General features: G+C 42.5%; 1 protein-coding gene across 3 annotated transcripts in view; it reads right to left on the reverse strand.

The window, feature by feature from the left end:
* Positions 1-343: 343 nt before the first annotated feature.
* TRPA1 (transient receptor potential cation channel subfamily A member 1) overlaps positions 344-15,133 on the reverse strand; it is a 248,856-nt gene continuing 234,066 nt past the window's right edge. For all 3 annotated transcript variants that reach the window (XM_069731474.1, XM_069731475.1, XM_069731473.1), the window contains 3 exons: positions 11,747-11,866; positions 9,546-9,643; positions 344-814 (listed from right to left, as the gene is read on the reverse strand). In XM_069731474.1, coding sequence (XP_069587575.1) covers positions 616-814; positions 9,546-9,643; positions 11,747-11,866 — 417 coding nt within the window. In that variant the 3' untranslated portion in view covers positions 344-615. The remainder of the gene's footprint in view (positions 815-9,545; positions 9,644-11,746; positions 11,867-15,133) is intronic.

The following is a 15,133-nucleotide window of genomic DNA, read 5'->3' on the forward strand; positions in this document are numbered from 1 at the left end:
CCTGTGCTGACAAACTCCCTTTAAGGCGAAACTCTCCAAAATCCTATTTAACAATCTTTCAAAATAAATACCCAACACATCTTGACTATTGATGAGTGAGTGTACTCGTTGCTCGGGTTTTCCCGAGCATGCTCGGGTGGTCTCTGAAAATTTGTGACTGTTCGGAGATTTAGTTTTTGTTGACACAGCTGCATGATTTACAGCTGCTAGCCAGCCTGAGTACATGTGGGGGTTGCCTGGTTGCTAGGAATTCCCCACATGTAATCAAGCTGTCTAGTAGCTGTAAATCATGCAACTGCGGCGAAGAAAACTAAATCTCCGAGCAGTCGCAAATACTCGGACACCACTCTAGCATGCTCGGGAAAACCCGAGCAACGAGTATACTCGCTCATCACTAATCTTGACCAAAATCTCCTTTCTTTTCAGACTGGATAAGAGGGAAATTGGAATAGCTTAATACCTTCTAGAGATGGATATATTTCATAGAATAACTCCTGAATCAAGGTTTGCAAACTAAAATCATATCATGGTGGACCAGTTTGGGTATGGAACAAGATATAGACCATGATTATCATATTTCAATGCAGCAAACATAATCAGCCCTGAAATACGATTCTATGCTTTACATTTTACAGCTTTCACCACACAATCCCATTTGCTCTCTTTGCGTTCCATCTTCTGTTTATTCGGTTTATTATGTGGACTGCTGTCACGCTGGTCTTCATCGTCCGCCTCTGATACGATCTCCATTTTCTGAATGATTAGTTTGATGAGTTCATGCTGCTTCTGCATTGCTGTGGACAGATCCTTCAATCTAAAATTGTGAATATATTAGTCAGCTTCAATTATCCAAAGTGTTTTCACCAAAGTTTACTTGTGAAAATAAACCACGTTTTAGATTTCAAACTCTATAAATGATTAAATAGATCTTAGCTCAGATCAGGCTGAGGGACTTGAAGTAAAAATCCATGTCAGAATTGTGGCAAAACACCCATTTGAAGATTTTTCTGCCTAATATTGAAATTGTAATTTTAATAGACATTCTGGCATGGATTTTCACAGTAAATATACCAGCCTCATAAAGGCTAAGAGATCTATCTAACATGAATACATTGTGTATTGGTAAATCTGCTGACAGTTCCACATCAACCCTTTAAAAACCAAGTGCCTTAAATTTATGTCACGTGGTCCTGGGTTTTAAACTTGTACCACAGTAAATTTACGATGCAAGGTTAAAGTTCCTGTAATATAGCAGACGTAGGTCTGGTCCGGGACTCTCAGACACATCCTCGAACCCTGAGGAAAAGATTAAAGTGGCTTATTATTCCTACTGTCTTTTCCTTTGCCAAATACAGTTGCAACAAACAGAAGCATCAACACTGCTGATGCTTTTGTAGGATTTTGTGATCACATTATGGCTGGGTCTCTACCCAAAACAGCAGAACTGATGGATTCTAGCAGACCCATATCATCTCTGACAGTGAATTAAATCACTGTAGTAGGCTGTTTAGCCCTGTGAATTGGCCTTCTATGGAAATCCAGGTTACAGTGGAAAACATAAGCAATGAAGAAAAAAAAATCTTTCTAAGGCTGTGTGCACACGTTGCGTTTTTTTCGTGTTTTTTCCCGATAAAAACGCTATAAAACTGCAAAAAAAACCGCATACAATAAGCATCCCATCATTTAGAATGAATTCCGCATGGTTTGTGCACATGATGCTTTTTTTTCCGTGAAAAAAACGCATCGTGGTAAAAACCGCAGCATGTTCATTAATTTTGAGTTTTTTTTGCGGATTTCCCACTACAAAATGCATTGGGAAGTGTCCGGAAAAAAACGTGGCAAAAACGGGTCAAACCGCGGTAAAATCGCGGCAAAAACGCATGCGGTTTTCTTGCGGATTTCTTGTAGAAAATGTCAGTTTTTTCTCAGGAATTTTCTGCGAGAAATCCTGAACGTGTGCACATAGCCTAAGAGATCTTTTATGATTTCCTGGGGGCAAGTTTGTACAATATATGTAAAAAAAAAAAACAATCAAAATTAAACAGTAAAAAAAAAAAAGTCTCCTTCACAAAAATAATGAAACATTAAGTAAAAAAAATTATATTTTATGATACATATAATAAAAGCCTCCACACATTTGGCATCAACATGACCGTAATAACTTGGAAAATTTAATCAACAGGTGAATGGTTAAAAATTGCAACAACAAAAAACTAAACAAATTTAAACTACAGCTAAACTAAACTATATTTGCTTTAGAAAAAAGGGTAAAGGTACCGTTACACTAAACGACTTACCAACGATCACGACCAGCCATACGACCTGGCCGTGATCGTTGGTAAGTCGTTGTGTGGTCGCTGGGGAGCTGTCACACAGACAGCTCTCTCCAGCGACCAACGATCAGGGGAACGACTTCGGCATCGTTGAAACTGTCTTCAACGATTCCGAAGTCCCCAGGTAACAAGGGTAAACATCGGGTTACTAAGCGCAGGTCCTCGCTTAGTAACCCGATATTTACCCTGGTTACCATTGTAAAAGTAAAAAAAAAAAAACACTACATACTTACATTCCGATGTCTGTCACGTCCCCCGCCGTAAGCTTCCCGCACTGACTGTGTCAGCGCCGGCCGTAAAGCAGAGCACAGCGGTGACGTCACCGCTGTGCTCTGCTTTACGGCCGGCGCCCACAGTCAGTGCAGGGAAGCTGATGGCGGGGGACGTGACAGACATCGGAATGTAAGTATGTAGTGTTTTTTTTTTACTTTTACAATGGTAACCAGGGTAAATATCGGGTTACTAAGCGCGGCCCTGCACTTAGTAGCCCGATATTTACCCTGGTTACAAGTGAACACATCGCTGGATCGGCGTCACACACGCCGATCCAGCGATGACAGCGGGTGATCAGCGACCAAAAAAAGGTCCTGATCATTCCCCAACAACCAACGATCTCCCGGCAGGGGCCTGATCGTTGGTCACTGTCACACATAACGAGATCGTTAGCGGGATCATTGCTACGTCACAAAAAGCGTGACGTTGCAACGATATCGTTAACAAAATCGTTATGTGTGAAGGTACCTTTAGTTTATTTCTATCAATTAACAAACCACAAGGTGTCTGAACAAAGGTGACATCTAAATAAATCAATATTTGGTATGACAACCCCATGTCTTTAAAACACAATTTATTCTTCTAGGTATATTTGCTCACAAAGTCAGGGATATCGTAGAGTTATAGTTAAGTATCTACATGCTATTTTCCCTCATACACTTTCAGACTCCCTACACTCATCATTGTCCTCAATCTCCTCTTTTTCTGTCCTGATCTGGCTGTACATCACTTCAATGACACTCTTAGAAGCACCCTGGACCAAGTAGCGCCCCTCAGAACCTCCAAACACAGAGTAAAACAGCCCGGGCTCACATCGCAAACCTAATTTCTCCAGCAATGCTCTAGGTGTACTGATCACTTATGGAGGAAAACTTGCACACCAGAAGATTTTATACACTTCAAATTTATGTTAAAAACCTATAATTCCGCCCTTCACTTAGCCAAACAGACCTACTTCACCACTCTGATCTCCTCACTATCCACAAACCCCAAGAAACTTTTTGACACCTTTCACTCCCTCCTCAGGCTAAAAGCACAAGCCCCTGCAGCACCCCAGAGACCTCGTCGTTGCAGTATGGCGCTCTGCCGCTAAGGGGAGCAGCGGTACGTCTGATGGCACTAAGGAGTTCTCCTGACCAGGTATCACCAGAACACATTACACTTCACACTCCGGCCACTAGGGGGAGAAAAAGGCTTTATTTATTGGGCCACTCCTCACACTGGTAAAATTAGGGGCTGGGGAGGAAGTTAGTGAGAAGCTGACTGGGTTGGAACCAGGCAACATCCCGTGGCAGGGGGTGTTGCAGGGAGAAGGCACAGGGGGGTCCCTGTCAGGCGTGGGAACCTGGCAGGTGCCTAGCGAACAGAACAGAACGTAACGGAACCGCGCCTGCACACCCTGCGGCGGTATCCAGGAGAGAGACACGAAGGGAAGGATATTGTGGAACAGTGTAAACGAGATCAGCACAAAGGAGAGCCAGTAAGAGTCGTGCCGAGAGAGGAAGGCAACATCTTACTGAGGCGCGTAGTCGGTGGCCGGATCACCATAGGAGTAACTGACTTCAGGCCTTACTTCAAATTCCGCTGGACAGTTAATCATAGGTTGGCTGTCTACCTTCTACACCTACGAAGACATAGGGGGCAACATTGGGAGAGGGGCGTCTCTAGGGTTCCGGAAGACCTCCAAGCCTTCCCGTCAAACGGGTGGCGTCCTAGCCATAACATATCTGGGGGACGTTAGAAACTAGTAACATCTGGAACCAAAGAACGAGAGAGAGAAAGAAAGCTGTAGAGAACGAACGAACGAGAACAGCAGTTGTGAGGACTATTCCGAATGCTCAGCAGGGTAGGACTACAACACACAGGCGCTATTGGTAGGCAACGATTTCCATCTGCGAAGGAAACTCTGGATGTGCCCATCGGACCGGACGGTCTCTAGTAGCCCGGTTGAACGTGCTCTGGACTGAGGATATTGAAGCCTTCAGTAAAGAGACTGCAACCCTGTGTCCTCGTTATTGCCTGCACCTCACATCATCACCATCTACCTTACTGGGAAGCCCTGGGGACATACTTCACTTGTGGGAAGGTATACCATCCAGCTGCCATTCCATCACCCCAGCGGACCCCACAGCAGCGTCGGTCACCCTGACCGAACACCACAGGTGGCATCAAGAACCCCTAACAGACTGTACCATCACCTTTATTGGACGCCCCATAGCAGGGTCGCGGACCGGGCCTAGCCACCGTGACCGCCTCAGAACCGAACCAGAGAGGCCCGGTACCGAAACGCGTGGCCCTGTGTCTGGGGGCAATCCACCCCTATCAATGACAATTGTGCTGATTACCTGGCCTCCCACTTTATAGAGAAAATAGATAATATCTGTCAGGAAATCCGCTCCCAGCCATCAAGTGCAGTGACTCCCATCCCTCCCTGCATTTCCCCTGGCTCACTCTCCACATTCGATCCCATCACAGAAAAAGTCTCCAAGCTCCTCTCTTCTCGTCCGACTTCATGCACTACCGACCTCATTCCCTCTCATCTCCTCCAATCTCTCTCTCCAGTCATCACAACTCACCTAACTACAATCTTTAATCTCTCTCTCTCCTCTGGCATTTTCCCTTCCTCCTTCAAATACTCTATCATTACTCCATTACTAAAGAAACCCGCCCTCGACCCATCCTGCAAAAATAACTACAGACCAGTCTCCAATCTCCCCTACATCTCCAAACTCTTGGAGCGCCTCATCTACTCCCACCTTACCCATTACCTCTCCACTCATTCCCTCCTAGAACCTTCACAGTCTGGTTTCCCCCCTACATTTGACAGAAACTGTACTCATCAAGGTGACCAACAACCTTCTTACAGCAAAATGTAAAGGTGACCACTCTCTGCTCATTCTTCTCTACCTTTCTGCAGCTTTCGACACTGTTGACCACCCTCTCCTACTCTCTAGGCTCCAGTCACTAGGCATTAAGGACACTGCTCTCTCCTGGTTCTCTTCCTATCTTTCCTAGCTTTCTGATCGCTCCTTCAGTGTTCTGTTCGCTAGCTCCACTTCATCTCCTCTTCCTCTCACTGTCGGGGTACCTCAGGGCTCAGTCCTTGGCCCCCTTCTCTTCTCCCTCTACACGGCTCCAATTGGACAGACCATCAGCAGATTTGGCTTTCAGTAAAATCTTTATGCCAATGACACACAACTATACACGTCATCCCCTGACCTTACCCCCGCTGTACTACAGAACACATGTGACTGTCTGTCTGCAGTCTCCAACATCATGTCCGCCCTCTATCTGAAACTCAACCTCTCCAAAACTGAACTTCTTCTGCTCCCACCATCTACTAACCTCCCTAAATCTGACATTTCCCTCTCCGTGGGAGGCACCATAATAATACCCCTCCAGCAGGCGTGCTGTCTAGGTGTTATGTTTGACTCCGATCTCTCTTTCACCTCCCATATACTCTTGCCCGCTTGTGCCGCTTACACCTAAAGAACATCTCTAGAATCCGCCCTTTTGTCACCATGGAAACAACAAAAACCCTCACTGTCACCATGATCCACGCCCACCTGGATTACTGTAACACTCTATTAATTGGCTTCCCCTTACTTTACTTTCCCTTACCCAGTCTCTCCTTAATGCAGCAGCCAGGGTTGTCCATCTAGCTAATCGGTATTCAGATGTGTCTGCTCTTCGCCAGTCGTTACACTGGCTGCCCATTCATTATAGGATCCAATTCAAAGTACTTGTTCTCACCCACAAAGCTCTCCACAGTGCGGCACCCCCTTACATCTCTTCCCTCATTTCGGTCTATAGGCCTAACCTACCACTGCGCTCTGCAAACGACTTTCGACTAACCTCTGCACTAATTGGTACCTCCCACTCCCGACTCCAAGACTTCTCCCGTGCTGCGCCAATCCTGTGGAATGCTCTACCCCAAGATATTAGGACCATCCACAATTTGCATAGTTTTAGGCGCTCCCTCAAAACACATTTGCTCAGAGTGGCCTATCACATTCACTAATCAAAGTCATTTTATTTTTGTGTGTTTATGTAGCCCATTCACTACTTCCATCTATCCCCCAACCCCTGAAGATGGCTGCACCATCATTGTAAATACACACCTGTGCTTTGTGTCTCCCCCACCTCATTGTAGATTGTAAGCTCTCACGAGCAAGGTCATCTTATTTTTATTTAATTATTGTATTGTTAATGTTGTTATTTATAACTATTGTGTTTGAAACTGTTAAACTGTAAAGTGCTGCGGAATATTTTGGCGCTATATAAATAAAGATTATTATTATATTATTATAAGTATATAAGTAAACAATTATAACAAGTGCAATAATTATTCTCATATGTAGGTTGAACCACAACCTTTAACTGAAACTGAAATAGTTGTGTAGAAGGCTTAAAGCAAACCGGTCAGAAGGATTTTGATCAGTAACCTACATACAGTGTCAGGTTGGCACTGTTAAACTGATTAAAATGATACCTTGGTTAATTAAATCCATCTTGTGGTTGTTGTTTAATATTTATTTGTAGTTTTCAGTTAATGGGATTTTGGTGCACCGGAGCGACCTGTGGGGGGATTTATGTGGTGCTCTGCTTATATATTAATCTGTATGGCTTATGGCAGATCACAGATCCCTCAGTGACTTGCCCCTTATTTTACATACTGCATATCATTTTGTGGGTTGCAAAAAAAAAATTACATTAATCAAAATGGCAACAACAAAAGCCCTATGTATGGAAGTAAAACCGTAAATGACTTAAAAAGATAACCAAATGAAAAACCCAAGATAGTAATAGAAAACACAAGTGTAATAAGGTAAAATGCCTTTATTATAAAAAATACACACTGGGCAATAAATGGCAACAGTCGTACTGTGCCTGTAACTAGAGGAAAGGATGTATAATAAACCAAATATACAGCAAAATCACAAAAATATATTAAAAATGGACATAAAAAAGGAAGTAAGGTATGTATAGTATAAAATATATATTTAAAGCAGTGGTAGTATAATGGCTAGAAAACAGCACTCCATATATATAGTACTTATAGATAGTAGTTCCCAAATATGCTGTAATGTAACGATATATAAATAGTAATGCTGCTGCAGAGATATAGTGACAATTAGAACAAAAATAGAAAAAATATATATAGAGAAAACTATATATAAAAATGAGTGAGAAAAATATATTATATATGAAAAATTAACACAAAAAAGTGAGACTCCAACCAACTCATAGAATATATATATCACAAGTGCTGTGCAAAAAGTGTATCCAATGTGTAAAAATTATATATATGAAATAATAATAGTGCACAAAACCTATAACGTATTATAACGTCTTAAACTTGCACAAAAAAGTGTATTATACGTGTATGTGAATACAGCAGCAAAAACTGGAGTTTGATGTAAAATATATTAATATGTCGACATATATGCAATAATTAAAGTAGCATGTGGGACTTAGAGCAAAAAAGCTCTGATGTGAGACCAAACACCACAGATAAAAAAGTGCAGAGTGCTATATAAGGATACCGCTGACCAATGCAGCGTTCAAAATACACAGCCACAATGTTATTACCTCCTCCTAAGAAATGCCCGTCCAATCCTCCAGGTACAGAGCACCCCGACGCGCGTTTCGGACCGTGTCCTTCGTCAGGACTGCCTATGGCTCCACACAAGGTCCTCTCTCTCTGTCCTAAGACAGTACTTGCATGGCAGGCAACGCAAGCCTTTTTACAGGTGTCTCTAAATATGACTCCGGGCTCTATATGTTGCTTTGCCTTTGGGTGTGGGTGCGGACAGACAACCTGAAATCTTCTGCCCTCCGGTTTCTGCTGTGGGGCATACAGTCCCACACAACCTTGGACTCCTGATGTCCGGTTCCTGCACTTCAGCGTGGAGGTAGCCCAGTCGCCACTCCTCTCCAGCTCCTTACTTCTCCTGTGCTTCTTCTCCTTTCACACATTCTATCAACACAACACTGTCTGACTCCTCCACTCTGACCAGGAGCTGCAGAACCACCTGTCTGCACGGCTCCAGCTTTTTCTCTCCTCACTCTCCTCTCTCCTCCAACTGTCTGCTCCGACTCTCTCCTCATACTACCTAACTCTTCCTCCAAGCCAGAACATATATCTGGGGAAGCTCCCCTTAAACTGGGTTCAGAGCTCCCCCTTCTGGCCTGGAATCAGAACAGGTTGCATGTATGTGCCACCTGATAAAGGGATACTCCTCGCTTTCAGGCATGGTATCACTGTCCCCGAGAAGAAGGCAACACCACTGTAATAATCAGCTTCCTGGGGTGTTAAAAAAGGCAGGTGTCAGCGGTGGTGCCTGCGCTGCAGCATGATTTCATATCTATTGTGTATATAATGATTTTGTTTGATCTTATTCTTATATTCATAAAAAAATCCGTTTGAAAATGGTGTCGGCTGAACCTGCGCAGTAGCAGCTATCAGTGATCCGGCAGCTGGTCCTGCACAGGTGCGGCGGTGCCATATTGCTAGAGAAAAAAAATGTCCTCCTCCAAGATGGTGCTGCTAGCACCTGAGCAGTAGCAGTGCATTAGCAGCTATTGGCGATTTTGTAAGCTAGGGGGCAGGTCAGTGAGGGATCAGTGACTGGTCAGAAGCCATACACATGAATACCTAAGCAGTGAACCACATGAAGACCCCCCCTACAGGCCCTTCCTAGAGCACGAGCATATCATTAACTCAAAACTGAAAATAAAGATTAAACAACAACCACAAGACGGATTTCATCAACCAAGGTATCATTTTAATCAGTATAACTGCGCCAACCTGACACTGTAGGTTACTGTGCACAATCCTGCTGACAGGATCCCTTTAATAACTTTATTGGCTGAGTCAAATTATTTTAGAGTTATTACAAATCAGACAAAAAAGCAGATAAATATAAAAATACAAACCTATTCTTCTGCTTCCAAAGTTCCACTTCCATTGTGGCATCATTGCTGGGAGCTTCAACTCTAAAATCTTCACAGGAAAGGAAATAGCTGAACATGCTCTAAAAAAAATTTTAAAATATTATTATTATTTTGGCAAACAGAGGGATTGAGATGTGGGCATAATTTTTCTAGTCGAAAATTTACCATTAAACGTATACAATTTGAACCATGGCTCAAGGAATCTCATTCTGCCCCCAACTTTTATAGCAAATAGGAAAAGGTATATTTCATAACAAGCAGCCTGCATCCGCCTCACTATACATTTACCTGGGTTCTTACCATTGGAAATTATTCGTTTTCTACATTTCTTGCATTTTGGATGAAACTTAATTATCCACATAAATGGAAGTTAATTCAAGTTATTAAAAAGTGAAGTCAGCAAAACATGCTATTGGTGGGATTGGCCAACAACAATGCTACTTGTATGGGGGCTTGCCGACTGTCCATGTGGGAAGATTTTAGATGAAAGAGGGACCAGCTTTTTAGATTTATATATCATTTGTTGTCATGCAAGATAAGCCACTGCTAGAAGGGTGAGGAAGCGGGTTTGTCTGCTCTTTCCAGTAAAAAAAAAAAATATATATATATTATGGAGTCATGTGTTGATATTATTGACCAACACATGCCTAATGCTGACCATATGAATATATATGTCTATGTATCTGCAGTCATTTGCTATTTTCCCAAGACATCTTCATGAATATATACAGATAGTGTAGATTCCATGTTTATTCAAGACTAACAATTTTGACAGGAGCTTATCTCACAGGAAGAAAATATTGGGAAAAAAAACTAAATTCACATTTTCAATTCTTTGTGGAGATGTACCTTAAAGGGGTTGTCCTATAAATAAGTTCCTTCCAACATGAGAGGTACATGCACATAACATATTTGGTCAAAAGCTGTGACACCAAAATAGTTAGAGTGGCATCCTATCATTCCATCACACCCCGATCCCCCAATCGATCATGAAGGCCTTTGTGTCTGTTAATAAACCTATGTAGTCCTGTTATAGAACTTAATGGAAGACCATGAAAAACACATTGGCCACACTGTCCTGCATCTGGTGGGGGTATGTGTGTCTTTGTTCCTTTCTACAGGGGGGTTCCCTAATACACAACCCTGCTGACAGGCTGGAGACTGGGCTACTGGAATATTCTTCAGCAAATGTTTATGGGGCAGGGTCCCATCCAGAGGGCTGATCCCAGGAGAGGCAGAATAATAAGCCACATGTTTAGTGAGGGAGTTGGTGCAGTAATGTCAAGGGGCTAAGATCTCTTGCTGAGGCACTGGTCCCCATGTATGGATGGCCTTTGGAGATTGGAGATCAGTTGCTTGCTGGAGCCTGCTATAGTAGTGGGATCAGTCATCTGGATTTGAGGGACTATCCTAAGGACTTTTGCCACCAGGAGCTGGACACACATGCTACGGTTGTGGAATCCGTCGTCTGGAAGAGCATGGACTGTGACTATATACTATACTGGTGGGAGATCCAAAAGCAATGGGCCAACCAAAAGATAGTAGACAGTGCGTATCGCTTGGTATAGGGGCAGTCGAAGTACTGGCCTCAGGTTGGGATCTTGTGGACTGGGGGGCATTGCATTGTAGATAACTACTCGGAATTGCTGTAAGACCATAGACGTTAGGAATAAAAAATAGTTTCATCGTTAACCTGTCTAGGTGATTACTACAACCCACAACCTCAAATCTCTACAACAATTTATAGTATATAAAATGTATATGGCCTATATTCCACAGGTCAGCACAGTTATAAAATGTAATTTTGCCGTGCACACTGAATTCCATAAAAATTAAAGAAAAATAAAGTCTGTGTATTCCTGTTTTTTAGTTTTGTTATGTTTTTAATTCCACCCCTGAAGTCATTTTTGTTTTGTTTTCTTTTGAGTGAAAAAAAAAATATGCCCATTAAAATATAAGGAATAAAAGAACAGGTAAAGTAAATTAATAAATAAAACATATAGATATAGAGAAATGTAATACACTGCTGTTCTACCCATTGAGGCCAGTATTATTAAACCTTAATGAATGGAATGCTGTAGCCAGCGTGAACAAGTGTACTCTGCTTTATGAAGAAATAGTTGAACATGTGCAAAAAATCATTGATAAATTCTTCTAACATGATAACGCAGAACAATACTCACGGATTTGATAACCATTCCCCATATTCTTGGCCGATTGGGGTAAACAATCGTACTGACTTGATCCACTCGCTTCAACAACCAGAATGGCAATTTCTTCTCTAAATTTGTATGGAGATTCACCTAATTATAGCGAGATACAAATAAGTGCTACAACAATTGATAGATATTTAATCTCTTGAATACAGTGATTAACACAGATGGAAACACAAATGGAAAGTCTAAAAGCTTTACTGTCTCACCTACATCCAGATGAAGTACAGATTGTCCAGCAAATAAAGTTTTATTGGATATAAAAAGTATAAATACTACATTATTACCAACAGTGCAGTTGGCAAAAGAGGGATCTTAAAGTCCCATCCCTAGACCCGCCTGGAAATGCTAATTAACTGAGCATGCATTCCTTTTAGGGCCAGGAAAGCCCCAACTTAGTTGGGATTGTACCCAAAAATCAAGACAGTCCCAGCATGTTCAGGAATAATGACAACTATACCAAAGGCCTTAAAACCACAGTTGTTCATGTATTTAAATTAAGTCTGTTGGAACAAAATAACACCCTTGGTGTCTTCGACCAACTTAGAGCATCTTACCAACTACTTGTTTTCCATTTATCTACTTCCTCCTCTTCCTTGATTGACGGATCTGGCTTTATAGGAGCCTGATTATGGTGGAGTCAGATGCAAAACAATTGTGTGGGAAGGTGCACTGAACTCCTTGGCCATGCTAAGGGTGCAACAGGGGAACCTACGCTCTCTTTGAAAAGTAATTTTGTGCTGGCAGACTAGTATTAACCCCTTCATGACCAGGGGATTTTTCGTTTTTCCGTGTTCGTTTTTCGCTCCCCTCCTTCCCAGAGCCATAACTTTTTTATTTTTCCGTCAATTTGGCCATGTGAGGGCTTATTTTTTGCGGGACGAGTTGTACTTTTGAACGACATCATTGGTTTTAGCATGTCGTGTACTAGAAAACGGGAAAAAAATTCCAAGTGCGGTGAAATTGCAAAAAAAGTGCAATCCCACATTGGTTTTTTGTTTGGCTTTTTTGCTAGGTTCACTAAATGCTAAAAATGACCTGCCATTATGATTCTCCAGGTCATTACGAGTTCATAGACACCAAACATGACTAGGTTATTTTTTATCTAAGTGGTGAAAAAAAATTCCAAACTTTGCTAAAAAAAAAAAAAAAAAAAAAAAATTGCGCCATTTTCCGATACTCGTAACGTCTCCATTTTTCGTGATCTGGGGTCGGTTGAGGGCTTATTTTTTGCGTGCCGAGATGACGTTTTTAATGATAGCATTTCGGTGCAGATACGTTCTTTTGATCGCCCGTTATTGCATTTTAATGCAATGTCGCGGCGAAAAAAAAAACGTAATTCTGGCGTTTCGAGTTTTTTTCCCGCTACGCTGTTTAGCGATCAGGTTAATACTTTTTTTTATTTGATAGATCGGGCAATTCTGAGCGCGGCGATACCAAATATGCGTAGATTTGATTTTTTTTATTGATTTATTTTGATTGGGGCGAAAGGGGGGTGATTTAAACTTTTATGTTTTTTTTATTTTTTTCACATTTTTTTAAACTTTTTTTTTAAACTTTTGCCATGCTTATATAGCCTCCATGGGAGGCTAGAAGCAGGCACAGCACGATCGGCTCTGCTACATAGCAGCGATCTGCTGATCGCTGCTATGTAGCAGAATTGCACGTGTGCTGTGAGCGCCGACCACAGGGTGGCGCTCACAGCGACGGGCAATCAGTAACCATAGAGGTCTCAAGGACCTCTATGGCTACAATGGAGATGCATCGCCGACCCCCGGACATGTGACGGGGGTCGGCGATGACGTCATTTCCGGCCGCCCGGCCGGAAGCGGTAGTTAAATGCCGCTGTCTGCGTTTGACAGCGGCATTTAACTAGTTAATAGGTGCGGGCAGATCGCGATTCTGCCCGCGCCTATTACGGGCACATGTCAGCTGTTCAAAACAGCTGACATGTCCCGGCTTTGGTGCGGGCTCACCGCGGAGCCCTGCATCAAAGCAGGGGAGCCGGCATCGGACGGTATAGTACGTCCGATGCCGGTAAGGGGTTAAAGAGAAGCAATTGAGGAAAAAATATATCAGCTCACCAGTCCCCAGATCTGATCAGTTACTATCAAAGGGAATCTGTCAACAGGTTTTTGCTACCTTATCTGAGAGTAGCATAATGTAGGAAAAGAGATCCTGATTCCAGCGATGTATCACTTAGATTACTGGGTGCTGCAGTTTTGACACAATCAGAGTTTTTAGATGTAGCATGTTTCAGAGCTCAGGAAGTTGGCCCCACCAACACCACAGCTTTCTGTGGATATTGTCTATTGACAGTAAGCTGCTTAGCAGAGAAGGGGATGTGGTCAGACCAGGGTTCATGTGCACTGTAGTCTAGGCAGTGATAATCTCCCGGTGATAAAGTCTTCATTGTATGGCAGCAACAGCACACAGCCTAATAATTAACACATCCCTGAAATCTGTGTCTCAGCTCCTATCTTATGACATAGCAAACACTTGCTGATTCCCTTTAAGAACCCTCTGTAGGTTTAAAACATGTAGGCTATGTGTTTCTGAATTATATAACCTGCTTCTCATTGTTTTTAAGGAGTTTTTTTGCACATTAAAATTACATTTTAAACTTGTTTTCTCTTTAGCTGATGTTAGAACTCCCTCACTTAAAGAGAGCCTGCCACAAGTTTTATGGCCACAAGAGCAATCACAGGTCCAGGTAGGATGGTAAAATCCAAGAGTAAGCATACTGTACCTATGTGGTAGCATATACACTTTGCAGATATTTAAAAAGGAAATGGACCTTGATTTATTATTGACAAAGCAAACACGTGTTCTAAAGATGAGTTCTAATCCCGCCATCTCTCTGCAGTAAACTCCGCCTAATGTCTCCATTTTTGACTTTGAATATTGTCTCTCCTGTTCTAACATGCATCGAAATCTTCCTGTACTGGAGCGTACGTTGCACTCTTCCCTGCTGTGTGCAGTGGCCTTACTGGCACACACTGTGTATGTCAATGGGGTTGTAAATAACAAAAAAGCTTGGCACGCAAATGAAAATGTATTGTCCAATGTAGACCAATGAGGCAAATGCCACCACCATACACCAAAGAAAAAATACAGGATGACCCGATTGAAAGACAGATTAACCTTCGCAACGTTTCGGCACGAACATGCCTTTCTCAAGCTGAATCTGCTGTAGAAGGGGGTCAAAGATAATGGGACCTAGTCTCCTTTCATGCCTGAATGGTGTGGGGGCGCCGACCACAAGTGCCAGAGTCAGAATGACAGTTTTGTGCTGTGTTGTGTATAAATATGTGATTCTTCAGAATTTGCTTTAGTCTGTGCCTGATGAAGAGACCT

Source organism: Ranitomeya imitator, chromosome 6 (assembly GCF_032444005.1).
Source record: "Ranitomeya imitator isolate aRanImi1 chromosome 6, aRanImi1.pri, whole genome shotgun sequence".
Lineage (NCBI taxonomy): Eukaryota > Metazoa > Chordata > Amphibia > Anura > Dendrobatidae > Ranitomeya > Ranitomeya imitator.